Source organism: Pteropus vampyrus, unplaced genomic scaffold (assembly GCF_000151845.1).
Source record: "Pteropus vampyrus isolate Shadow unplaced genomic scaffold, Pvam_2.0 Scaffold166, whole genome shotgun sequence".
Lineage (NCBI taxonomy): Eukaryota > Metazoa > Chordata > Mammalia > Chiroptera > Pteropodidae > Pteropus > Pteropus vampyrus.
In genome coordinates, this window is record NW_011888947.1 from 1792442 (window position 1) to 1820145 (window position 27704).

The window sequence follows — 27704 nt, forward strand, 5'->3', positions numbered from 1 at the left end:
TAATGCAAGCGGCCTCTAGAAGACGGAAAAGGCAGGAAAGTAGGCTTCCCCTAGAGCCTTCAGAAGGAACAAGGCTCTGCCAACGCCTTAAGTTTAGCTCAGTGAGAACCATCTCCAGAATTGACCTGGTTCTGATCTCTGGAACTGAGAGTGAACGCATGTGTGCTGTTCGAAGCCATCAGTTGGTGCTAATTTTATAGCAGCAGCTGGAAACGAATTCACATACCTCGAAAGGTTGTGGGTATTAAACGGATGCATTCATATGCAGCACTCGGCACACTGGAAGCCTTCAGGGAACGTTAGCGATTTCCATCACACATAAGAATGATTCGAGGTTTGGTGCCGCCCGCCTCCCTGAGATGCCCGTTCCCAGGCTTCCAGCAGCCCTGGGAGCAGCCAGTGGGGTGCACCTTCTAAAGATAGCCCTGTGTGGTGCAAAACCGGGCCCTGTGTCCCTGTGAACAAACCATCAGAACCATCCATTCTTGCTCATTCGTCGGAGCTGTACAGACTGAAGTGGGAGGGAAACCACGCCCTGCTTTTCTGAGCATCAGATCTAGAACAGCTGCTCTGAACCCCTGGCAGCACTAACTTATTTCCAACCTTGAGGGGCAGCAGGCATCAGTATTTTTTAAGCTCCCCAGGTGGTTCCCATGGGCAGCCAGGGCTGAGGACTTAATCAAATCTAGAAAGAATGCCGACCAAAGATCTACCCCACTCACCTTTGTTATTTAGATAATAACAATGACAGCAAAAATGGTAGTCACCGTTTGCTGATGGAGGCCCTGGGCTAAACACTTTTTGTCTGCTGTCTACAAAGCCCTTGAACATGAGTCATGAGTGAGCAGCCCCACTTTACGGATGAAAACGCTGAGGTTCGGGAACATGGAGAAACTCACCCAAAGTCACTCAGTTATCAAGGAATGGAGCCCAGGTTTGAAACCATAAGATCTGAATGTCTTGCCCCTTAGCCAAGAATGTGTGAGTCCCACACGAAGCTGCAGGCCGCGGCCATCCCTTCAGTTTCTCCGGTGGCCTGATGGCAGATGCGGGAGCGATGAAAGAAGCTCCCTTCCTGTTTTGGGAGACCGGGTTTAAGTTCAGACTTGAGGAGAAGAGAGTCAACCATATCTTTGCATCATTCCATACATATTACGTTTTGGGCTCTGGCTTGTTTGAGATTGGTGTTTATACCCAATGGGAGGACAGCCCAGGCCTGCTGGGAGGCAGGACGGTGCCCAGGTGTCAGGGGCCTTCTTGCAAGAATGATAAGAGTGAATGAACCCTTTTTACAATATTCTACAATTCCTGCTTTTCGCGTGGGCCCTCCCTCCAGGCAGGCTCTGGCTAGGAATCTTAGACCCTTCCCCACCCCATACCTTCGCTGGCTCATTTGCAGAATTAAGCCGTGTTTTTCGAAGCATTTGCCACGTAACACTAGTTTCATGAGTTTGATGGGAGTAATGGAATAAAAGTGTTCCCCCAGACTATTGGGTTTGGGAAGTACTGGGTTCTTTGCTGCAGGACTTCTCAGGACCTTTAATATACTCCTGTGCATTATAAAATGCACAGAAAAAACTGGGGTACTTTCCAAACTTGTTTAACTACAAAACCTTTGGGTTCGAGGGGGATTTTTTGGAGAGGGAGGCAGAGTCCTATAGGACGGAGTTTATAAAATGCTGACGTAAAGGGCAGGCTAAAACGATGCTGTCCAACTAATAAGGCATAGACTTCCAAGGAGCCCAGGTAGCCCTCACAAGGAGCCCGCATCACAAATACTCTCTCGCATATGAGTAGGTAGCTACTTTTCAGATGGACGAGAAGCTGCTATGATTAATTAGGGACAAATCTGTTGGCTGAAGCGTGTAAGAGAATTCAGCGCAGCATCTGATAATCATGGAGGTCCCCGATGCATGGAGACAAGAACGCGAGTGGGATTTGCTAAGTGAACCCCTGCCTGGTCTGGTCTCACCCCCAACTGTCCTGTGGCCTCTGCTTGCCCCTCTTTGCCCAGTTCACTACCCTCCCGCATGGAGCCGCTCCTCCCAGCCCAGGCTTCCCACAGACTTTCCTCTCCGTCAGGGGCCCTCCCGTCTCTGCTCGCCCACAGACGCCTGCCCTCACTCCCCAGGCGAGGGAGGTCCCCTGCTGCCTTCTCTAGTGGGTCTTTCCCAGCTTCTCGTCTAGCATTTTCCACACTGTGCTTTACATGGACTCCTCTCGGCGTCTGAATAAGTCTGTTCTTACCTCTACAGACAGAGCCATGTCTGTGTTTGCTCCGTTGCGGCCACAGCTCTGAGTACTGAACTGGGCACACACAGGTGCTCAGTAAACGTGTGTAGAGTGAATAAATGAATGTAAGGCCTCTGCAGAGAATTTTAATATTTAAGAGTCCCCAAGAGTCCAAAACATTGGAAACGACAGTTCAAAAGTAGTTACTATTAATGCATAAAAGTGTTAATAAAAAGTGTTTTTAAAAAAGGGGGGATATTAACAATATTAACAATAGGTGAGTGGATGACAGCCAAGGAGTGTGGGGCTTTTGGGGAAGGGAGTAATGAAAATGTCCCCAAATCGACTGTGGTTATGGTTTCATAAGTCTGTGATTATACTAAAGGCCACTGAATGTACACGTTAGATGAGTGCATTGTATGTTATGTGAATTCTATTTCAATAAAGTCACTACAAAAAAAAATAGGTCAGTCTAAGTAAAAAGTAAGAGAGTGTTTGTATGCTATTATAAATTGTTGGTGCATTTAAAATTATTTCCTAATAAGTTTTGTAAATGATTGCATCAGATCCTTCTATCTCAAGTGAACAGAATTTTAAGAATCCTTCTTACCCTCCCTCATTCAATAAGCATTTTCTTCGCATTTATTCTGTGCCACACTTGTCACTATAACAAGCACTTTACATACATTAATTTGCTCGATCCTAGCAGCCTCCCGCTGAGGTAGGTCCTATTAATTTAACCACTGTACAGACGAGAAGACTGAGGCCCTGAGGGAGCCAAGTATTCGAGTAGCTTTCCCAGACAACCCAGCAGGTAAGGGAAGGAGGCAGGACCAAACCCAGGATGCCTGACCGAAGAGTCTAGACTCTTTGCTTTTGAACTGACCAGACCCAGTGCCAGCTTTAGGCATCGATGTTGGTTATAGGGTATGAGTCCAGAGATGAACGAACCCTGCAGAAAAAATAGGCGGGGTGGTGTTTTTTGTTTTTTTTTTTAAGGGGGTCTAATTCAGTCTCTCACACATGTCTTGCCCACAGCACCTGGGCTGCCTGCTGACTGGAGGGCCACAGAAACCTCAGCAGCTCATGTTGCAACAGTACGGCCCCGCCACACGGCAAAGCTGGCAGCTGCTCAGGAAGACGCAGCCTCTGGCTGCCTGATACAGGTTCCCAAGACAGGGACAGGCCACCCCAGCAAAGCGCAGCATGGACTCTGGCCTCGGCCTCGGAGCCCAGGGCAGCAAGATCCTCTGGAGCTTAAGCTTCCGGAGCCCTATGGTACAGGGGAGGGGGGAGTGGGGAGCCCTCCCCGACCCCCCACCGGAAGTGAGGTGAGATCCCAAAACCAAACCTCCCTGACCAGTTCCCCTTCCATTGCCAGCGAAACGTGGGACTTCCACTAATGATTCCTCTTTGGGAGTCGCTTGTTCCTTAGGGCAGGACATGGAGAGCTGGATTCAGGAAGTCCAGATTTCAACTTCGCCTTTTCGCTTTTCTTATCAGAAAGGTGTATGACTAATCTCGTGAGCTGGGCACCTCAACACTGTGGAACTACCTTGATGTTCATGGTCCCTGAAACTTCGCCCATCTCTCGTGTGTGTGTCAAGGTAGGAGCCTGAGACGAAACGAAATTCAGAATGAGAAGAGCTGAAATAGAAACGAGAAGAGTCAGGACAGAAGCGAGTCACATGGTGCCAGAAGCTGAAGCTGTCCTTCTTGGAGGGGTCTCTGCATGGGGTGGGGGTTTTTTGCAAGCAAAATGCACCTCAGGGTCCTCCCTGGGGAACAGCCCCATCCCGGAAGCAGACCCAGCTTCTAAGCCACACAGACCTGGCTGTACCTGGGGGGGCCGCCTGACACACGAACTCAATTCTCTTGCCTGAGCCTCAGTTTTCCCATCCATAACATGCGGCAACAATAATACCCACCCTACCAGATTATAGAGGTTCGAGTCAGTACCCCTGCCCATATATTGGTGCTATTAATTCTAATAATGACTATGATTTATTGAGCATCTCTTTATTCTATCGATCGAACAATATGATCCAGCACTTAGGAATTCCAACCCTATCATGCTCTGGGAATTTCCTTATATGATCATTACAGCAAGCCAGTGAGGTAGGTCTTCTTATTCCTACTTTAAAGATGAGAAAACTGAGATTATTAGGGCCAAGAGGCCTATGCAGAGTGGATCTAAGTTTGTCGCCTGCTACTTAAACAACTCAGGGTCCCTCTTTAAGAAAGAGTACAAAATTCAGCACCTATTCCAGTAAAGGACCAGGGCAAGAAAGGAACACGGGAGCTTAAGCTTCCGGAGCCCTACGGTACAGGGCCGGGCCATGCCAGAGCCTGGCCCTCCCCCTCCTCCATGGGCCCCCTCTGGAGGGCCAGAAGCGCTGAGTGCATGCAGAGGACAAAGCACTTCATCTTCCTTGGATGGCCAGCAAATATGCCACCTGGGGTCCTGCAAGAGGAGTGAGGAAGTAGAGAGGATGGTGAAGGAAAGGCATGAAGTGTGGAGGTGCCAAGGAAACGGGAAGGTGGGAGCACGTAGGAGGGCACATGGGAGGGAGGCAGGGAGAAGGAATTAGACGGGCTGATGAGGGGCAGCCAGGAGTGTGGGCCACAGAGTGCGGCAGCCACTGATGGTTAAGCAGAAGGTGAGAGTTGGGCAGTGGCCTCACAAGAGACGGATTCTAGAACATTCTCTCTGGCTCTTGTACAGATGATGGAGCAAAGCAGGCAGCCTGGACACCAGCTGGGAGACTGTCAAGACTTCATTTTAATTAATTCAAATGTAAATAGCCATGTGGGCCTATTGGCCTCCATATTGGACAGCACGGTGCTAAGTCATTATAGGGTTTAGGGTAGGGAGCTGTGACATGGTCAGATTTGTGTAGCTAAATGATGACTCTGTCTGCTGTGACAAGTACATATTAGAAAGATGGCTGAAGGTTTGCAGGAAAAATAGTTAGCATACTATGGCAGTAATCCAGGCAAGAGATGATGGGTGCCTGAGGGGAGCAAGGTGGCAAGGGTGATATTCAGTTTACAAAAGCCAGGAGGGGGAGCCAGCTTTGGGGGTGAGGGAAATGGTTGAAATAAAAAACTTGGGTTAAGACATTTTGAGCAAAGTGCCTACGAGCCATCTTGGCAGAGAGGTCAAAGGGGTGTTCCTTAGACTCTCCTGGATTCTATCACATTGGTGCTAAAGACATGGATTTAGAAGTCATCGGCCCACGGTGGTGGCTGAGTCACAGGAGTAGATGTGGTCACATGAAAACATCCTGAGAGATGGCAGACGAAGTAACAGTTCCCACCTGGCAACGGCACCAACACACCTGAGAAATGTTTGAGCACCAAGAAGGGGAGTTTCTCTTGACCTTGGGGGCTCTATCCCAGATACCCACGTAGCAGTCACTGCAGACCCCCATATTCCTCACTCTTACCCCTTCAGTGGCAGCTGGATGCCCTGTATTTCTTTACCTGAAGGATTCCTCCAGCCATCTGCTTCTGCTTTGCTGCCAAGATGAGAAGTGCCAGGGAATCCAGGCCCCCCAGGAACTGCACTTGTATATGCATTCACAATTCTTACCGTCACAATTGCCTTAGAAGTATAGATGCTTTTGGTGCACCCCTAGTTTATAAACAGGAAGCTGGAGCACAGAAGGATGTAGCCCTTTGCCCAAAGTCACACAGCTGGTAGGTGACAGAGACAAGATTCCCACCAGGATGCCTGTCACCGAGCAGCACTCATTGCCGGCATGTTCTGCCTCCTCATAGTCACACTTCAATTATGACACCAGCAAAAGGCCTGCATTATTCGCCTGCCTGGACATTTGGCTGTCAGGATAGTAGTGGCTGTGAATGTTGAGCTGTGGCTTCTGGAGCCTGTCCCCGGCTCTCTGCATGGTTTTCATCCTTGCTGCACCACCCCAAGGGTTCCTCTCATGCCCACCTCCAACCTCAGGTCCAGGGCTGGGGTTGACACTTCACTAGAGGAAGCTTCTCTCTTCACACTCTAGACTTGGGGTTTAAAAATAAAGAAAAATAAAGCTTGGTTCAAAATTAGTCTTGGTTCAAGATGCGCTACAAAGAACACAAGACACAGTTTCCTGTGTATTTTTTTTTCTTCCGTTTTTTTAAGACTTCCAAAAAGTTTCCTCTGCAAAACTAAGACCAAAAGGGTAAAAAAATGCAAATGTGATGGTCCAAGCTTGAACCCATCTTATGTGCCCAGTCCAAAGAAAGAAATAACCACATCCTAAAGCCTCAGAAGTGCCAAACAGGAGTTGGCTAGAATTGTTTGAGGTCACCAAAGCTGTTGGCTACTTTAAGGCAGAAGCAAATCCTTTGACCCTGTGTGCTGAGCCTGGCACCATGCTTAGCTCAATGGAAGGTTAGATGGGTGGATGAGTGAATGTGTAGGTGGATAATGGATGGGTGGGTAGATGGATGATGTGTGGATGGATAGATGGTTGGATGAATGGATGGATGGATGGATGGATGGATGGATGGATGGATGGATGGATGGATAATGAATGGACAGATGGACAGACGGATGGATGGATGGATGAATGGAAGGTTGATGGATGGTTGGATGATGAGTACATGGGTGGGTGAGTTGGTTGATGGGTGGTTGAATGAATGTGTGGATGAAAAACTGTGTTCTGAAAATTCCTTCACTTGATGGCTAGCAGAACAAATCTGAAGGAAAAAAAATGCAGCCAGATGCTAATAATTTCAGATTTGAGATTAACACAGACTCAGACCTAAACATGGGCAGGCCTTACTCACCCCTAGCTGACAGGGTGACCTTAGGAAAGGGCTCAGCCTACTGAGCCCCTACTCCCACACCCACAGAATGGAATTGCTAATTCCGGTACTTCTTGCCTGAGATAAGGCATACAATCTGAGAGCACAGGGATTTAAGACATGCAGAGATTGTAACTACCCAAAAAAGAGTGATCAGGCAAGGCAGGATTCCAAAGAGCTGTCCTGCGAGAGAGGAAGCAGCTGCTGTGAAATTCAGGAGGACAGGCCCAGACAAATTTGCCCAACAATAGGGAGGAATCCACTCAACAGAAAAGACAAACTTCAACATCCAAGTCTTCCTGCAATGGAACAGGCAGCTCTATATAAAATAGTAAGCTCCCCATCACTTCGAGTACTCAAGGCCGTGAATGGCCAACTGTGGTAGACTCAAGATGACCACAAATTCTCTGACACCCATTTCATTAAGTGTTGGGGTCTATGGTCTCTTCGTCAATCTAGTAAGCGTTGTGCTTTCTTCAACCAGTAGAATAGAAAGATGACACTGTGTCCGCTTCCAGGCCTGAGCCCTAAGAATCTGGCAGCTTCCTCTTCCTGTCTCTCAGAACACTCTTGGTGTTCTAGAGCTATCATGCAAGAAGTCTATCTACCCTCCAGGGGAGACCCTATGGAGAGGCCCTGAGACTCCAAGGAGACTGAAAGAGCCCAGCTGGGCCAGCCTTCCTGTATCCCCATCAGTGAAGCAGGCAAGTGAGTGAAGCCACATTGGGCCCTCCAGAGCAGCCCATCGGCCAACTGAGTCCCACTGAGAGACCCTGGTCAATGTCCCATGGAGCAGAAGAACCAGCCAGCTGAGCCCTGCCTGAGCTGCTGACTCACATAGTTATGAGTCAGAATAAAGTGGTCATTGTTTTATACCGCTGTGCCTGGGGCAGGGTATTTTGTAGCAGTGGAGAACTGGTACACCAGCTGTCAGAAATGCCATGGAGGGGAATTCTAGCAAAGAAGAAATGGCCCCTGTGGTTCATGGGACACCGTGAACCTGTGTTATATGGCTGCAAGACCAACAAGGGTCAGGCTCTTTGAATCTCGCTCCCACTTTGGTTTGATAAAATCCAGTCTGAGCAGGCTGAGACGTAGACCAGAGATGGGAAATCCCAAATTAGTTGACTCAAAAATTTTATCTCATCCCATTTGAAACATACTCTTAAGTGCCCCACAAGGGAAGGAAAGGAAATGGAGAAAAAAAAGCAACTGGGAACTCTAGTCCTTCTGTGGTGTCTGAGACGTCTAACGCCCAAGTCTTCCTTATTCACTTATTTCACCCAACGGATAGTTACTGAGCTGAGTACCTGCTATATGTCAGTTGTCCAGTGATACAGGCTCTGGGGATACAGCAGTGAACACAAACAGACATAATCCCATTCTCCCTGAACTTAATGTCTTGTAGAGGAGACATGCTAATGAAGAAGAAAAACCTCACACGAGAGTGTATAAGTGCTAACTGACATGGTGTTCCCTGCGAATGTGTGATGGGGGAACAGCCCTAATCTGGTTTTCCTAAAGAAATGGTATTTAAGATAGGATCTGAAGGAAGCAGGAGTTAACTAGTCCAGGAAGAAAGGAAACAGATTCCGGACAGAAGAAATGGCCTTTGCAAAGGCCCCGGGGTTAATGGAGAGGCTGGGACATGCGGGGTAAATCTAAGGTAACTGGAGGTTGGTCGGCAAGGGTGAGCATGGAGGCTCAAGCGGTTGATGGAGCCAGAGCACTCAGAGCTTTACAGACCACACGAAAAGTTTGGATCTTTATCCTGAGAGTAATGAGAAGCCATGGGAGGAATTTATGGAGCACCATGCTCCTTGGCTTTTGAAAAAAATTGCTCAGATCAACTTTCTATTAAGAATTTGAATAGCTGCTAAATTAAGGGCATCTTGCCTGTGTCAAAACCCCTGAACAGCCAGTGCTGGAAGAGCCACGGAGCCACTGCCTCTGCCACAGCTTTCCTGTGTAGACGAGATGACAGGTTCCCAAGCAGAGAGGGCAAGGCCTGAGCCTGTCCACCACTTCCTGCCTCTGATACCTTGGCAAAGGCCCATAGAGCATCCGGGCCTCAGTTTTCTTCCAGAGCATGGGATAGAAATGGGGAAAAGAGAAACTGTATAGCAGAGAAGCCTGACAAATACAACTTCGGCTAAGTGATCAAAGTCAACACCAATGGTGAGAAGTCACAGTGATGGCATGCACCCTATGTTCTTATTCATTGGCTTGGCACATGGAAATTTAGCCAACATGCATAGGGCTGTTTAATAATTAACCAAATATCTGTAAGATAAAACAATGAGTATTCTGTAGTTGCACATGGTGTAATTAGCTACAAGACAAAGAAAGAAAGAAAAAAAGATATATTTCCTGGAACTTGGAAAGACACCCTACTGTCAATATGATAAGCATTTATTTCCCCTACATGCTAACTCCCCCACAGGGCCTTTGCAATCATCGGTATACCTATGAGTCAAAGCCTTGTTATTTCTTCCAGACTCAGAAAAGTTTACTCCAGTCTGGGTCTCTGGCTCAGGAAGTTTGAGCTACAGTGAAATGCACATTGGTCCCCATCTAGCCAGTGTTATGGCCACCAGAAGACTTGAGATCATTAGCTCTCACCTGCTAAATGGTGAGGGAGCACAAGATCCGCATTAGAGGAAGAGCATGAAGGTCAGGTCTGGAACATTACAGTTGCTTCGAAATTCATAGCTCACTCACTCACCAGTTCATTCATTTGATTGTTCATTTGACAAACATCCGTGGCATCCCTTGAGCTCCTACCATGTGCCAGGGAGTAAGCTGGACACCTAGTGGGCAATTATTAGGTTGAGTCTCTATGGTAAGCACAGGTTTTTTTGTTTGTTTTTTTTTTTAAGATCTTTGGCATTTTGAAGCACTCCTATCTGAAATGAAACAGAAATTGTAAGCCTCATTAAAAAAAAATTTCTTTCCTCCCACACAACCTAAGACAATGAGTCTGATGATGTTGTTCAGATTTTCCAGCAAATGGCTTTTAGGTCAAGCCCAAGAACTCAATGGAAGCTAAGGAAAATTTCTTAATTCACTGCACTAACGGTGGTTTTGAGTGAAACTATCTTCTTGACAGTGACAGCATCATGGTTGAATTTTACACCAGAGAAAGGAAGCACTGACTTTAACCTCAAAACAAGGAAGGCCGTAATAGTCACACACACACACACACACACACACACACACACACACGCACACACACACGCACACACACATGAAACAATGTTCTAAACCTGAAACCTCTAGTCACTAGTCGCAGCCTGGCCTGGGAACAAGTCAGGGATTTTTCCAAGGAGAGATACTTCAAGGCTGAGCCTGGCACACGGAGGACTTGAGATGGGCGGGAATGGAGAAAAGGAAGATGCCAGTGAAGACGCGGCTGGCAGAAGCGAGTCAGGAAGTGGCTTTGTGAGTTGTCGACCTCACAGAAGGCTGAGAAGCAAAAACTCAACTACACAGGGCACAGAGCTATTTTCACCCTTGGGGTTTTTACCCCATGTCCCCAAAGTACTCTGGGCAGTGCAGCTCCCACATGACACCGTCAGGGCCCTGGACTCACCAAAAAGAACTGTAAAGAAAGTAAGTCTGAGAAAGAGAGAAGGGTGCTTGTGACAGCGTGTCCCCACCGTGGAACCTTGGCCCTCTCTGGGCCTCAATTTCCTCATCGTCTCACTAAGGTTCTGCATGAGTTTCCTCTTGCTGCTGTAACACATGACCACAGACTTAGTGGCTTAAAACAACACACATTTATTCTCTTACAGTCTGGAGGTCAGAATCTGACATGGGTCTCACTGGGCTAAAACGAAGGTGTCAGCAGGGCCGGTTTCTTCTGGAGGCTCCAGGGGAAGATTCTGTTTCCTTGTCTTTTCCAGCTTCTAGAGGCCACCGCATTTCTTGGCTCATGGTCCCTTCCTCCATCTTCGCACCCTGTAGGGAGCACCTTTCAGTCTCTTTCTGACTCTGATCCTCCTGTCTTCTCCTTATTAGGGTCCTTGTGATGACACGGGGATCCCTAGATAGTACAGGATAATGTCCCATCTCAAAGTCTTTAACTTATTCACATCTGCAAAGTTCTTTTTGCCATGAAGGTCATGTGCCCCCAGATTTTCTCTGAGCACTCGGATATGGACATCTTGGGGACCATTATCCTGTCTCATAGTTCCTTCCCTCTTGATCTTTCTAAGAGTCTGGGTAAGAGGGATGAGTCTTCTGTGAAACTTGCTATCAGTTACAACGGGAGCTGATGTTCATCGAAGCGGTCCTTCCATCTTTATGCAGTGTCCGAGCAAATCCACCTGCATCCCCGCAGGTTAGGTCCCAACCCCATCTCCTGACCCCAGAGGAAAATAGAAAGGCTTGGGGTAGGGAGTGGTAATTGACCTGTCCACGTTCACATGGCAGTGAACAGAAAATTAGAAAATTGAATCATGTCTTACCAGAGCCTGAGCCCTTGACCATGTGGATATGCTGTCGTCCTGGTGTCAGAGGCGGGAATCACACTTACTTGGTCGAATTACCATGGATCAGAAGCAGAAACCATGAGAATCCCCACAAGTTGTGAAAAAGAGAGACAGCTCAATGAGAGAGTGGGCAAAAGCTAAAACTAACAGCACTTCAGTAAAGAGCTTGTCTGATATACAACAAGGAGCCCAGATCCATTAGCCAACAGAGAGATGTCAAGTAAAACCAACATGAGACATCGGGACGCCCACCAGCATGGCTGCAATATAAACGACTGAAAGTATCAAGTGTTGGTGAGGCAATGAAGCATCAGGAATGCTCACCCTCCGTCGGGAATGCAGGAGACTGTGCGACGGCACGCGGCCGAGCTGCACATACGCACACCTGTGGCTCCGAAATCTGAAAGGTGTGTGTGTACCAGGACATTCATGAAGGACCATCGGCGCTAGACAAAAATTGGAAACAAACCAAGCACCCATCCACAGAGAAAGAGGACAATCACGTAGTCACACCATGGCATGCAATATAGCCATGTAGTCACACCATGGCATGCAATATAGCCTCGGAAGATAATGTTCGACCCCTGATGCACACAACCAGCAGGGGAGATGCTTACCACATGATGGTGAGCAAGGAAGTCACATGCAAAGGAACACTTACTATATAATCCTATTTGTGTAACATCCCAAAAAAGCAAGTGTGCATTTAGGGGCTGCTACTTGGTAGTAAAAGCATAAAGAAAAGGAGGCAGGTAGTTACCCTAAAAGTCAAGAGACCGTTGTCCTCCCGACCAACACCTTCCCCCTTGATGAGGCAGAGGAAAGCAATAACCAAGCACAGACCCCAGCATGAGAGGCCAGCAAGCCCAAGGAGAGGAGGGTACATTGACCCCAGGCTTACTCTGCAGCCCCCAAGGTCCTTTCACAAAACATAATGCCAGGCGGGAGGGGAGTTGCGGGGGTGAGTGATAAAGGGGGAGGGATTTAGATAGTACTGTAATAACTGTGTATGGTGTCAGATGGGTGCGAGGCTTCTCAGGTCGATCACTTCGTAAGTTATATAAATGTCTAATCACCATGTCGTACACTTGAAACTAATATAATATTGTATGTCAACGGCAAATGAAAAAAATTTTAATTAAAAAGAAACGTCATCTCACTGTGGCTTCTCACCCATCTGCCAGGTGAGGAAACTGAGGGTCAGAGAAGCCGCGCTATCACAAATGTGCAGCGCCGGGCAGAGCCGTCCATCTTCAGCCTTTCCTGGCCCAGGCTGTGGGCAGGGGCCGAGGGGTCTGTTGCTGCTGACCTCTGGTTCCCACAAGTTTTCACGCTTAGAGGGAAGTGCTCTCAGCTACTGTCAGACTCAGGAAACGAAAGGCGCACTTGCAGGAATTACCTTGAGTTTCAGAACCGCCTGAGTCCCGCACCTTCGCTGAGACTTCCGGAAAGCAGGTTCGTCTTGAGTACACGTCCTTCTTGGCTGGAAGTCTTTGGCTGGGCAAAGCACAAGAGCAACCTGTGTACAAAGGCCCTGGTTGCCTCTGAAGACCTACGAATCGGCCCCATCTGCACCCTGGGAGACACTCACCCCATCTCCCACTCACACCAAGCCCAGACTCCAGGCCCCAGTCCAAGATGCCTTCCCACTGGCCACCTCCATCCTCCTCCATCAGGGGTCCGCTAAGCCCCACCCCGTGCCCTCTGTCTCCATCCCCTGAGCCCCCAGTGTCCTTGTCATGCCCTGCCACATGGATCACACAGTGCCTTAGAAAGCATGATTAGCCAGATTTCTACTGGGCAGTAAGCATTCGTTTATTCATCAGGAACTATTTTTAAAGCACATACTAAATGGGGAAATTTAATAGTAAGCAAGACAAACATTCTCCTTCCTTTCATGAAGATGAATGGAAAGCTGTCAAGGACCAGATAATAAATTTTTAGGCTTTGGGGGCCATTCAGTCTCTGTTCCAACTACTCAGCTCTGTCATCATAGCACAAAAGCAACCGTAAAAAAATATGTAAATAAATGAGTGTGGTCGTGTTTCGATAAAACTTTATTGACAATAACAGACGGTGGGCCATATTTGCCAGATTTTTCTGGCACCCGGTCTAAGGGAATCAGAAAAGACAGTCCAGGAACCAGGACTGGCAACAGCAGAGCTGTCATCACCTAAAAGAGGTAGTGCCCAAAGGGACAAGAAGAGAGAGTAGTTACTGGAGCCCAGGAAGTCACATAGAGTCCACTGCCTTGGGAGGGACACAGCCAACTCAGGGAGACTATGGGAGAAAGCTGGGTTGTAAGCAACCCTGACCTCTCTCTCCTCCCTCCCTCCTATCTTCTACAGGGGCACCCACTTCCTGAGCTCTCCCGGATGCTGGAGGGCAGGGGAGCCTGTTAGTTGTCCATAGAGATCAGCCTCCCAGGGAGGAAGCAGGGTGGTTACTGGGGACAGCAGAAGTCATCTAGCATGACAAGCTTAAAACAGTGTCTGCTCAGGTAGTTATTCAAAGAGTATTAAACTACTTCCATGGACAGGCCCTTTTGAAAATCTCTTAGCTCCCTCTGTTCAATTCCATACCCACGAAGCAGTCCCCCAAATTGCTGCCCGCATCACCCGCCCACAAAGAGAGGCTGACCCAAACACTCTACCTCGGACGCTGAGCTGCATTCTCCCATCATCACTGTCATTATAATGATGTCATTAGAAACATCCCTATACGGCTAACATTTCTCCAGCGCGATGTGCAGGGCGATCATCTGCGCACTTGACACAGATGACTTCCTTTAATCCGCTCACCTATCCAGGAGGTCAGGGCAATTAATCCTCACAGTATCCATGTGAAGTAGGAATGATGGCTAATTTATAGCCTAGGATACTGAAATTCAGAGAGGGAAGTCATTTCCCCAGTGTCTCAAAGCTAATCAGCGACCAAGTCAGGATTTGAACTCTTGGTCTCACTGACTTCTCGGCTCACATATGATGTGCCTTTGCATCATGCTATGCTGGACAGAGGTGAGAATTCAGGCACTTTCCCCAACCTGTAGATGAAATCCCACCTTTCCCCTTCTCCTCTCCAAACGCCACCCTCGCCTCCCTTCTAGGCCTGCCTTTGGACCACCGAGCCTGCCGCCCAGGGTCCCTGCCACTGTCCTGTGGCCTTGTCTGAGCCAGTGATGCAACAGCCCCAGCCAGCCTTGCAGTTGAAATATTCTGAAATGTACAGTAGACCAGGCCATCTGCTTCCTCCAAACATTGCTTTCTGCCTCTGCCAGGACCCAGAGCAAACGTGCAAGGACACCAAAGCAACAGTCACTTTATTTCTGGGCTCAGGATTTCTAACTGGCTGGATTGCTCAATGCCTGTTTCAGACGGAGGGAGCAGGGAGGAAGGCAGAAGAAAGGCTTCCGCGGATGCTGCAGGAAGGGAAATGCTGGCTGGAGAGATAACATCTGAGTCTGCTAAGTGCACTGTGATTTTTCCCCCACGAAAGATCTTCAAAAGAACAGCCAGGGTCCCTCCCTCTTATGTTTCTCTGAGAGATTTTTAGTTTCAGGATTCTTTATTCTTTCTAATTCTTCTCTGGTATTTATATTTTACTAAAAGGTGAAGAAGAAGATGCCTACTAGGTACCAGGCATTTGATAAAGCCAAGAGCCATGGGGCTCAGTCTCAGAAATGTCTCTCTTGATAAAACAAAGCTCCATAACCAGCTGTACTTTCAGATTAGCTCCAGTTCCCTATTTGCATGTCTCGAGAACCAAGGATGTAGATCACACAGATAACCCATCACAGCATTTGTAAAAAGCCTTTTTCTCTCCTACGTGCCGCTATCACCGATGTCCTAAAGCTCCCTCAGCACTCAAGGGTCCTGCTTTCTTTCCTTTTCTTACCTCACTCCCTTTCTTTATCCTATAGATTATCCTAGTCTCTCTCTAGCAAGAAACAGTCCATCTAGGAAGAGAGGAAAAGTCAAACACCGAGCTTACAATTTGAGCTTTCTCATTGGGAGACTGGAAAGAAGAGAGAAATCTGTAAACTCATTCACAATCCAGACTTCCGTGGGTTCATTTAACCTCACAGGAACCCTGTGAAATTGCTCTCATTTCTCCGCTTTTCATGGGGAGAAGGGATAGAAGGAATAGAAAAGAAACATGCCTCGAGCTCCTACTGTGTGCCAGGCAGCTTTGAACGTGCTTCCTATGGCCTTTTCTTCCTCTAACAGCGCCCTGCATTTTCACATTCACGTTCTGTGGTGGCCTCTCCCACTGACTGCTGCTTTCGCCACCAGAGCCCTGACCTACATACAAGCACTGGTCACTCACTCCGCAAACGTCAACTGAGCCCCGTGGTACACGGGCACCGGTTCAGGTGCTGGAGTCAGAGTGGTAACAGAGCAGATGGTCCTTGCCCTTGCACAAGAGCAGATAATAAATAAGAAATCATGTTATAGTCATTTACTCATGGCATTATAATTACAGCAGTTTTTGCTTTTCGGAGTTTCAGCTACCTGCAGTCAACCATGGCCTGAAAATATTAAGGGACAATTTCAGAAATAAACAATGCGTAAGTTTTCAGTTGCTCGCCGTTCTGAGTAGCATGATGAAATCTCATGCTGTCTAACTCTGCCCCGCCCAAGACGTGGATCATCCCTTTGTCCAGTGTATTTACACTGTATCTGCCACCCACCTGTTAATTATTTAGTAGCTGTCTCAGTGATCAGAGAGAGAACATGCACATAACTTTTTTTACAGTATATTGTTATAATTGTTCTATTTTATTATTAGTTATTGTTGTTAACCTCTTACTATGCCTAATTGGTAAATTAAACTTTATCATAGGTACATATGTGTAGGAAAAAACATAGGATATATAGGGTTCGGTGCTATTTGCGATTTCAGGCATCTACTAGGGGTCTTGGACCGTATCTTTCATGGATAAAGGGAGACTACTGTGTTTAATTATTTACACGATTATAATAATACAGTTCTTTACTAATTATATATTAATGTAATGATTAATATAATTATAAAGTTAAGTAATTACAATAAAAGATAATCAAATAGGTATAAAAGCCTATAAGTATTTAATTAGGAATTATTCCATAATTACATATAACTGTTTAATTATTTATAGTCAATATAAATAATTATAATTATTTAATTATTTGTAAGACATCAATATTTAAATATAAGGTCATTTAGTTACATTAAGGATAAATATGCATACTGTATACTTTTTTTAGTACTTTGTGTCAGGTACTGTTTTAAGCTCTTTATACTTATTAAGTCATTTAATCCTTGCAATAAGTAGTGTTATTATCCCCATTGTACAGATAAGAGAACTGAGGAATGGAAAGTTTAAGTGACAGTCTCAAGGACACACAGCTAATAAGCACTGAGCTGAAACTTGGACCCTGGGCGACTGGGGTCTGAAGGCTACACTCTGGCACATTAGACATTCTCCCTCTCGATAACTGTGACGACGCTTTATGGAGCAGACGACTTTCAGCTGCCAGCACCTGGCCGAGGCTGTTCCAGCTGCCAGAGCCCACTCCTCCTGCACACAAGGCAAGCCAGAATTACGAAGTAATTAATGTCTCCAACAACTGATGGAAGTAGGTGCGTAAATATCCTGATCCCCCTAATCTAGGGGCTACGTCTGCCGGGCTGTGCCTCATCACTTCCCAGAGTCCCAGCAGGATCACGCTCCAGCAGCCACAGCATCACCAACTTGACAATGAAGCTCCATAGGCTCGTCCCCTTCCTTGACCAGCCTTTCCTGAGATGACCTCCCACATAGACTTACACTCAAATCCTTGTTCTTGGCTCTGTTTCTGGGGGAATCCAAGCCAGGATTCCGCACGGCTTCTCAATAATCAAAGCTCATGTTAATACACTGCTGATTCTTTGCCAAGCACTGTTCTAAGCTGCTTTGATGTGTCAACTCACTTTATTCTCACAAGCCTACAGATAGCGAAACTGAGGCATGGAGGATTTAACTAACCTGCCCTCTTTCACTCAGCTACAGGTGGTAGAGTCGAAAGTTCAACCTGGGCCCCACAAAAACCATAACCACCAGCATGATCTTTTGAAATTTTGGCAGAGCCATAAGGTTGGGGATAGTGGGGGGGTGGGGGTGTGGGCGAGGGGCCCTCCCTAACCATGAGGAATGATGAGCAGATGGATGGAAGGAAAAGGGACTCCACACAGGACTCTCACCATAGCAGCCAAGATTAACCCTAACTGGAAAGTTCCCCATACACCCCCGTCCTCACCCAGTAACACATCAGAGTCATGCTTTGAGAGGAGGCCAATATTCGCAAGAGAAGGGCTACATTCTGAAGAAAGCAAGTGTCCACTGACATACTTCTGCGTTGGAGTGAGGAAAGGTCTACCTGCCTGGGACTCAAGGAGTTGGTCAGGACTTCTGGGGTGAGAGCAAAAGACTTCTAAAAAGGTAGGTGGGATGAGTAGCAAAGGAGAAGATGCTTATGGGCCCCCGTGGCAGTTTTAAAACATGGCTGCAAATTCTTTGACACTCTTATCATCAGAAGGTGGGGGTCTCTGCTTGTTCTGAATCTGGGCAGCCTTGTGACTGCTTTGACCAATAGAATGTAGCAGAAATGATGTTAAATGGCATTTAGGTCCAGGTCATAAATAGCCATTCGGCTTCCCCTTCGTCCACTGATCTGCTCTGAGGCTGCCATATGGCGCAGAAGCCCAAACTACATAGAGAGACCACACGTGGACATTCCAGCTGTACCCAGCCTTCCAGTTTTCCTGACCCAGGCACCAGATATATAGATGAAAAAGCCTTCAAGTGCTTCTACCCCCTAGACCCTCAAGTCACTCTCAATGGTTTGAAATTTCCCAGATAAGACCCCAGACATTACGGAATGGAGAAAAGCCAACACCATTGTACCCTGTCTAAATTCTGACCCACAAAATCCATGAGCAAAGTAAAATGTTTTTATGCCACTGAGGTCAGGAGTAGTTTGTTACACAGAAAGAGATGAGTAAAGCCATCCCCGCCCTGGCAGACTCCATCTAGACAGAAAGACAGGCCAAGAGCAGGAAAAAAAAAAATATGCACACTTTCCTCTCAACACCTAAGGTTGTTCAGTTCGGATTAGGCATCACTCACCCATAGACACATTGCAAAGGCATAACATCAGAGCAAATAAATTTGGGAAACACTGGATTAAATGAGTGCCTTACTGTAGGTGAAACCTTTTAATATGCCAGTGTATGGTGTGCGTTTCCAAGAGGGAGGTATAGATTATGAGTGGGTTGAGACGTTTGCTGCTTCCCTCCTACTTTTACTTAAAGCAGCCAGACTTTCCATTGAGAAGCCACCCCTCCCCCACTCTCAGTCTACTGAGCTGTTACAGTCATTAGCTATAGATCATTCTTTAGAAAGAATTTCCAAATATTTCTAAGTGGTTGAATTGCAAAACATTCTATTATGGAGAGTCTGAATCACTCACACAGATAAGTTCCCACAATTGCTTCTTTATGGAGAGAATTGTCCCCATAGCACGCAGGGATGCCTGCCCAGTCGGCCCCTTCAGGAGGATTCTCCCAGGATTCCCAGGGCCCAGCAGAGCCTGTGGATATTTACCCCAGGGGTCATCATCTCAATCCATGTGGACATTACAAAAAAAAAAAAAAAAGACAAAAATTTCATATCACAGATGGATTTTGTCAAAGTTAGTGCACTAAGAGGCACTCAGAAAGCAATTGTTGAAATATCTTTCATTTCTTTAAATGTTTTTAAAATACAAAAAGTGAAGGCTGCTTGCTTTCCAGAATGTCTCATCAGCCCACTCCTGCTCGTTGCCCTTCAGGTCTCAGAGAAAGGTCAACATCTCAAAAGCTAGTTCACATCTACAGTCGTAACAACATTTTCTAGAGCCCCCAGTTATTCCTGAAGCATCTTGCCTCTGAATTCCCTCCTCACCCTCCAAGGCTGCTGCAAGAAGCTGAATGAGAAGGTTTGTCCACTGTCTGCACAAGGACGATGAACTCTGGAGAGAAGCAGACTTTATCAAGTTTCTGCATCTGGCCCTGAATCCACAGGACAATAAAGGGCTTGCTTATAAACAAAACTCCTACTTGCAACATTCGGGAATTAACATGACTCACTGCAAAGATTTCTAAGAAAATCAGAGATTTGCCCAGCTGCTACCTTTTTTAGCGTGGTGTTAGCAGCCTTAAGCACAGCGGCAAGATGTCGGAAAGCTTCTCAGACTGAACTGTGCCCCCAGGACACAAATGGCCCACAGTCAGTCAAGCACGAACCTGTGCCTCGGTTTCCTCATCTGTAAGCTGAGAATAAGGACAGCCCCAGTCGCACTGGGTTTATCTGAGTCTGGAGAAAGAATACGCATGGCCGTGGAAGACAGAATGTGTTGGGTAACACCTCTCCACCTGGCTTAGCCAGAGTCTGTGCCTCCCTGCTATTGATCGATTTGTACTGGGTTGTGCAACAGGCACGTCCCACTAGACTAGAAGCAATCTCCACGATTGCCAAACAGGGCCTCTCGTGTCCCCGATCGACCCCTAGGACCTAGCCCAGTGAGCATGTGTCTGAATGTAAGGATGCACACCCCATCACATGTGAAGACCCAACCTGGGTGGCCCTCCTGCAAATCATTCCCAGCAGCTTCTGGGATAGCATTTACAATGCCGAACTCTACTTTTCCCACACCCTCTGCACATTCATCAGTCAGGTCACAGAAACCCAAACAGGCCCTCGAATTTTAATAAAAACATGGTGTGAGCCCGTATCTGCTCCAGGAAATTCTGAATGATCTGCAAGCCTCCATACCTTTTTGCTATTATTCTGGGAATGAATAAAAAACAAATAAGCAAAAAATCCTGAAAATCGCAGCGCAGTATTATTTTTTAATTTCCCCTTTAAAGAACCTAGAATTTGGTGAAAATGACAAACTATTTGGTGGTGACTTAAAAAAACAGCGCACACATCAGCTTTAAAAAAGAGCACTTTATTTTAATAAAGAATAGAAAAGATCAATATACTTTTTGAATGCATACAAAAATAAATATTCATTTGCTATATTAAAGATGTGTGCTTTAACATTCATTTGAGCTAAGGACTAAAGCCTATTGTTATCATACACAATTGCAGAAGACAGGTCCATTATCCTTAAAACATGTAATGCTCACTTTGTTGGCCAAAGGAGAAAAGCCACTCTTACTGGAGTTTTCTTATATTTTTATCTGACTTCAGACACACCTAAAGGCCCTATAATCAGTAAGTCTGACTTAGCACTACACCGGCATCACCCTCATAGCAGTAACAATGGGATAATAAGCAGGCATTCTTTGACTTTTCAGATTTTAAATCAGAGACTTTGTGGTCACAAGGCTGCCAGGTTGGCTGAGCTGGGCTAATTCGTCCCTGAAATCCCAACCCCTAATCCCATTTCTCAAAATGAGTGTTGACAGATACGGCTTCTTCTTGCCCTTTCATTGTGAGATTCTGAGTCAGGGGTGGTAGTGACCCAGGCTGAGTGATAAAGGGAAAAGAATAAAGAAAGTTCTTTTCTACACCTTTAAAACAGTAAAAGGGAGGCAAAAGGACCCTCCCCACCCCACTAAACCTGCCTGGAGTCTACACCCACGGAGTGACTGACCCAGTCTAACCAACTAACTCTGCACTGGCAAGAAATGGGGCAGGCGCTCAACACGCACCATGTGTGCTTATCTCTAGCAGGGCCAGTGCACCACGCAGGACACACAGACAAATAAAAGGCACCCGAATCTAGCAAAATATAACATTTTTTTAGAAAAAATGTTCAAGTGCTTTTCAATCCTGAAAGTGATTTTAAAGTGGTTGTAGAGACGGGCCATACTGCACACTGGAATGTCAGCGAGATGGCGTGAACCGCCCTCGCCATTAAGCCAAGCCATTGTTTTGTCTTCTGCCCCTGGCTTTTGATTAGTATCATGATTTAGGATAAACATTTTGACACATTCTTGAGTAATAAATGCATCTTATTTGCTAGTAAATAGGGTAAGTTCTTCTAAGGCTAAAACTGGAACTTCTCCATGGAAATCCCATGAGACAGCTGTTGAAGAGGAGAATTTGGTACCGAGTGGAGCTGTTTTGAAGCTCACGGAGTGGTAAGGATGCGGGAAAGCTTTCTCCTGGCCACGGTCTACCCCATGGCCAGTGCAGTGGTGACAGGCTATCACAGGTCATCCACATCCCCCAATTCACTCTAGCCATGCCCACACACCAAACACCACTGGCTGGTGAATGAATGGGTCTGCTGAATCAAAGGCACAATCAAAATGCGGGTACAAGTCACAATTATTGTTTGAACTTGTGGTTTACGTCCTGCTCACTTTATTTAAAAAAAAAGAAAAGAAAAGAAAAGAAAAAGAAAAGAAGAAAAGCAATTTCTAATAATAAGACGTGTAAAATAGGACAATTAAAAGTACAAATATTTTAAAAATGGGTCAACACCATTTACAAAGAAGAAAAGAGAGAGGTATCTAGGGTGGTTTAATTATAGAAATGAAAAAAAATAAATTTAGCTCTAACCTTCCTGGCAACAAAGGACCAAAGGGAAATTTTTCATTGTCTGAAAAATTTCAGACACACATTGGTTTACCTGGTGATGAAAATGCTGCCCTAGCCCCAGATTCTGGGAAGAATATACATTCGCCTAACAAGCCGAAAGTTTTGCTTTCTCTTATTAAATGAAGGCTAGTATCTAAGTATTTTAAAACCTTATTAACATGCTTAAAAGTAAAAAGACACTCCGCATCAAATCAAGAACATGAAATCATAAATTTATAGCTCTAACAAAAGATAACGACGAAAAGCAGCCTTGTATTCACAAGTTGATCTTCTCCAAATTTCTTTACTGGAAGCAGCTATGTGCTAGCCAAATTGAATGCCAAGTCTTTGGAAATATCGGTTATCCCAAAATGCTGAAAGAATTGTAGCAACTAATGATAATTAGGAAAAAATGCAGGAAATCTATGTTTTAATCACAGTTCTAGTTACAGCATCCAGACCATTTGGTGTGAGTTTCAGTGTTTACATCTGAAGAGTAGAACTGTGATACAATTTGCCTTTAAATGTCAAGTCCTCAGAGAATGCCCTTACTAAATTAAGAGCAGAGCGAAGCACCCCACCCCAGGTCAGAGGGATCCGCATCCTTAAATAATTACGACAGTAATTGTAATAATGAAATTCGAGATGTGGGCAGGGTGGGGTGCCCGAGAGAGAGACTTAAACTGTGATTTGTTGGTTTTCTCTGAAAAAGGATCTCTGGTGGGAGGCACAAATATCTGGAAACATCCGGAAGACCTGGTCTGGCTGAGGCTCCTCGGGAGCCTGCATCATGGTCCCAGCACCACAGTTCTTCCCAGCTTCTTCCACCAGCTGCCGGACGTAGAGTTGCTCAATCTAGAGGGATGGTGCACAAGGCAAGAGATGGAGGTAGGATTACCCCAGTCCGAAGCTATCATTCAGAACCTCCACTCGCGTCCCAAATGGATGAACCCAGAAAAGGCAGATGCAAAGAAAGGGCAAGCGGTATTCCTACAAAGACTCTTAGATATGCTTTCCCAATATTGTCCCAACCTGGCTGGCCAGTGTCCAGAATTCCACCATTAGTTTCATTCCTTTGACTAGAGTTAAATAAGGGCTTGCAAAGCCCTCATCTGTCACTTAGACCTTAAGGCAAGGTGGAATCTTCCTGGGAAGGAGGTTTTGACTTAGAAAACCAACCAAACAAAAAAAAAAGTTGGGGGGACACGTTGAGTCGTGAGAGGCCTGGAACATGAGAAGATGGTGCAGAGGTGGTGAGAACCCATTTTCCCCACTCGAAGGTCTTGCTCGGGCCTGCACACAAGTGGAGTACCCCTGTCTTCGCCGCCTGTCCTGCAGCCCAACTAGAAACTGGGTCCTGACGTGTGGGCCAGGAGACCCGGCCACGAGCCCTGAAGCTCCCTGTTCTTACCTGCACGAGAATGAGTTTGGAGCGCAAGGGGGTCATGTCTGGGAACTCTTCTCCGAAGCACAGCATGACCCTGCTGTCTGGCAGCCGGCTCTGGTTGCCATAGAACTGCTGCAGCTCTGGAGAGACACGAGGTGGGGGAGGGGAGGTTGGCGACTCGGGGCCTTGCCACCCTCTTCACCCAGTGGGCTCCTCCGTGCTCACACCTCAGCTCACACGTCACCTCGCCTGCCTTTCCAGGGCCCCTTCTCCCGGAGGCCTCCGGGAGTTCTTACACCAGGTGGCAGGAGAGGGGTCACACTAGCTCCTAGCCGGTGCTATTACAGGAAGAGGAGCAGGGAGTTTGGGGGGAACAGAGAAGGGCGTCGTGCGCAGCACTGTAGGTGGCCAGATTGACTTCAGACACCCTGACCTTCTAGGGGGAACACGAAGGGTGGGGTCCTAATTATCCCCCTCACAGAATAACAACAGCTGATGCCCAGCACTTCTGCGTGTGGGTGTTGTCCTGCAGACTCGGTGTGTACAAGGTCAGCATACATCAATCCCCAAGAATCTGGTCAAGATGCAGATCTGGTCTACGGCCATGCAACCTTGCACGTGCCCAATCTCATCTGATCTCGGAAGCTAAGCATGGTCGGGCCTGGTTAGTACTTGAATGGGAAACCACCTAGGAAGACCAAGTACTATAGGCGTTTAAACAAAAAAAAAAAGATGCAGATTCTGACCCAGAGAGCCAGGGTGGGGCCCGAGACTCTGCATTTCTAACCAGTTCCCAGAGCCTGGAGACAACCCGCAACAGAGTTGCAAGGTGCTAAGCTCCTTTATTCTCCCGACAGCCACGCTGGAAAGGTACGCAGCTGCACTCCCATTCTACACACAGAGAGGTTCCCCAGGATGGCTCGTTAGGAAAGCGAGGAGCAGGATTCAAATGCAGGGGGTGCTCCTGCTGCACCCATGCCCCTGGCCCCTCCATGTCCCCACAAGGACTGCGGGTGGCGAATGGCCCACGGGAAGGAGGAGTGATCGTTAGGATTTGGGCAGCAGGTAATGGTGGTACCGACCTCGCAAAAAGTGGCTGGTGTCGAAGACCTTGACCACCTCGTCACGCTCCAGCTTGTTGGGCCTGTCCTTGCACAGCACAGCGTTGCCACTGCAGAACACGCGGCCCTGGCACAGCCGCTTGACCAGCACGCCCTGCCGGCTGCTGTGCAGCAGCACGCCACGCTCCAGGTGCCCAAACAGCTTCCGAGTCACCTGCCTCTGCCGCTCGCTGGGAATGGTGTCAGCCGGCGGGAAGCGCACCAGCTCCAGGCCCTCGGGCCCGTACATCTTGGCACTGGGCAGACCCGGCTGGCTCAGGGACAGGCGGCAGCCCTCGGGGCAGGTGGTGGTGGTCTGGCCCACCAGCTTGCCCCCATAGTAGAAGCTGATGACCATCTGAGAGAAGGCTGTGGGGAACAGGGGGACAATATCAAGACTGATAGAAAGGGGGCTCCCTGGTCCTTCCCGCGCAAATGCCCAGAACCTTTCTTTCTCCCAAACTGGGGAGCTTAACTTTCTGTGTGTCTAGGTCCTCTATGGCATTCTGGGAAGTTCACGCACCCCTTCTAGAAATAACAATTTTTATAAACATAAATAAATGCTCAGGATTACTGAGAAAACTAATGATTCTGAATATAAAAAACTACTGTAGTGCTCTCTGTACTATTAGGGAAGGCCTGACATCTGTGCAATTTACCAGTCACCCGGAGGATAAGGAGGTTTTGACAACTTAATTTCTTAGGAAAATAGCTCCATTTCATAGGCACTGATGTGACACTGTTACATGATCTTATACTATATATTATACAATGTTATGATATACATATATTAAACAACATTATACTCTATAATATATATTATACAATGTTATCTAGATATATAGTCAAATATACTGTACAAAGGTGTGTGGCCTGTTGCCTACATTCACAACAGAAGGAAATGCTAGAATTCAAGGTTAGTGAAAATAAAGACGTAATATTTTTCTTGGCAAATTCACAGTTTCCTTGAGATTCCTTGGATTCTAATTAAGAATCTCTCCGAAACCTGTCATCCAAACCCATTCTCAGGAAAGAGTATGAAAAACGTTTAAATCGAGGCAACATTTCCCAGAATGTGCTGCATATAAAATGACTGGAGGCGGGAGTGACTCAGCATCAAATAAATAAAGATTATTCCATTTTCAATATTCTCTCAATCTCTGATCACCTCAAAAAGAAAGCCCCAGTTTGGTGCCGATGGATTTTTAACACTGAATCCTGACAACCACCCTTTTAACAAAGGACAGGAGTTGGGGCTCCAAGCCTTGAGCAGGTGGTAATATCTGGCCAGAACTGCTAAACCGTATATCTGGTTTTCACTGAATTTGCTTTGACCTCTGACTTCCTACTTATAGAAAGTGACAGTGGATCTCCTTTAACAGACCATGATAGATGGTCCTCATTTAAAATAAACTTAAGTTTGAAAAAGTAAGATTTGGAGAAAAATAGGATGTTAATAACAGTCCAGGTGGTACCCAGGTATAAAAATTGATTGTGAAGGTGGAGCTTACGTGACTAAAGTTTGGGAACCTCTAAACTAAGGTAAGAATGAAAACGACAGTTAAATTTGGGGATATTACCTGAGGAATCTGCATTTTAAAAGCCTTAAACTAAGAATTACATGCACTCTCAATGAGCTTGGTGAGTCTGGGGCACCTTCTAAGGGACCCCGACTAGTCCAGGGCTGTCCCCTGGAGCCACACAGGCTGTGAGCTGCCCAGCTCCATGGTACCACTAGAGCTGTGCATTGCATGACCTGCACAACTGTCTGGAGCGGCCCGGTGGGCGGCCACCCATCCCGCCTGGTTAACAGCGCTGTACACTCACAATTCTTTAGACCTTCCCACTGGCCTCTCTCTCTCTGTTCAAGAAACATTTGCTCAGTCAAATATTAAGACTCTCTGCTACTGTTCACAGGCTCCATTTTCTCCCATACCGGAGTTAAATTGCATTCTAGAATCATGTAGGGTTGGGAGTTAGAGCTACGGGTGCTCTAGTCCAACTCATTTACTTGATGTTTGGGGAAACTGAGGCCCCGGTGGGGTCACCCAGCAGGTAAGCGGCAGCACCAGCATCCAACCCGATATCTCGTTACCCTCAGTTCATATCTGGTTTTCACTGAATTTTATGATATACATATATTAAATATATGTATATATTTTATATATAAACATATATATTTATATAAACATATATATATATATATATATATATATATATATATATATATATATATATATATATATATATATATATATATATATATGTTTATATCCTCCCACCCGCCTTCACACAGGAACAACTCTGAACTTTGTCCCAAATGAATGAAACACTCCAGATGACTCTGTCGCCATTCTGCCCCTTTGCCCTGTCATTGCTGCAATCTTATCTCATACTAGTGCCTCTTGACCGTGTGAACTGACTACTTCAGAGGGAGCAGCAGACAAGGTGTTCCAGAGGTGCCCAGGCAGGGCTATCCTAGTGACCCCAAAGCCATGGGACAGCTTAGGCTCCAAGAAGGTTTGAGCTGGAAAGGCCTGAGACATGACTCGCCGCTCCTACAGGTGAGCAGCGGAGACCCACTGAGCAGAAGCCATCCAAGGGCTGCCAGGTCCTCGGTCCAGCCCTTCTGCAATTCTAAGAGCCCCACTACAACCCTGTCCTGCTCCTGTTACATCCACACCCACCGAGGGCAGCCTGCAGGCTTCGGAGGAGCCCCCTGCATGATGCGTAATCCCAGTGTGTGATCTGGGGCAAGCAGCTTCCCACTCTGCCTGAGTTTCTCCGTCAGCAAAGTGGAGATAATAATACACCCACTTTACTGAGTGGCTGTGAGGGTTGCATGAGTTTGTGTTTGTGCTCGGCATATGCCAGCACCATATAAGCAGTTATTAAATAAATTGGGGTAACAGGACAAAAGGTGAGCCTACATAGATTAACTACATAGATGAGACTCCTGAAATTATAAGCCACAGTCCCTGGACTACGGAGAATGTCCCAAATGCTGTCGCCAAGTGCTTATGGCCTATTAGCACATTTCATCCTCACAATGACCATATGAGATAGAGACTATTAATAATTAT

General features: G+C 46.7%; 1 protein-coding gene and 1 pseudogene across 2 annotated transcripts in view; one reads left to right on the forward strand and one right to left on the reverse strand.

The window, feature by feature from the left end:
* Window positions 1-21927: 21927 nt before the first annotated feature.
* The window catches only part of IRF8 (interferon regulatory factor 8), a 23963-nt gene continuing 18186 nt past the window's right edge, over window positions 21928-27704 (reverse strand). For both annotated transcript variants that reach the window (XM_011370261.2, XM_011370260.2), the window contains exons 7-9: window positions 24604-24990; window positions 23546-23661; window positions 21928-22989 (exon numbers count right to left, since the gene is read on the reverse strand). In XM_011370261.2, the coding sequence (XP_011368563.1) occupies window positions 22813-22989; window positions 23546-23661; window positions 24604-24990 (680 nt within the window). In that variant the 3' untranslated portion in view covers window positions 21928-22812. The remainder of the gene's footprint in view (window positions 22990-23545; window positions 23662-24603; window positions 24991-27704) is intronic.
* On the forward strand, window positions 24116-24234 carry LOC111745834 (annotated as a pseudogene).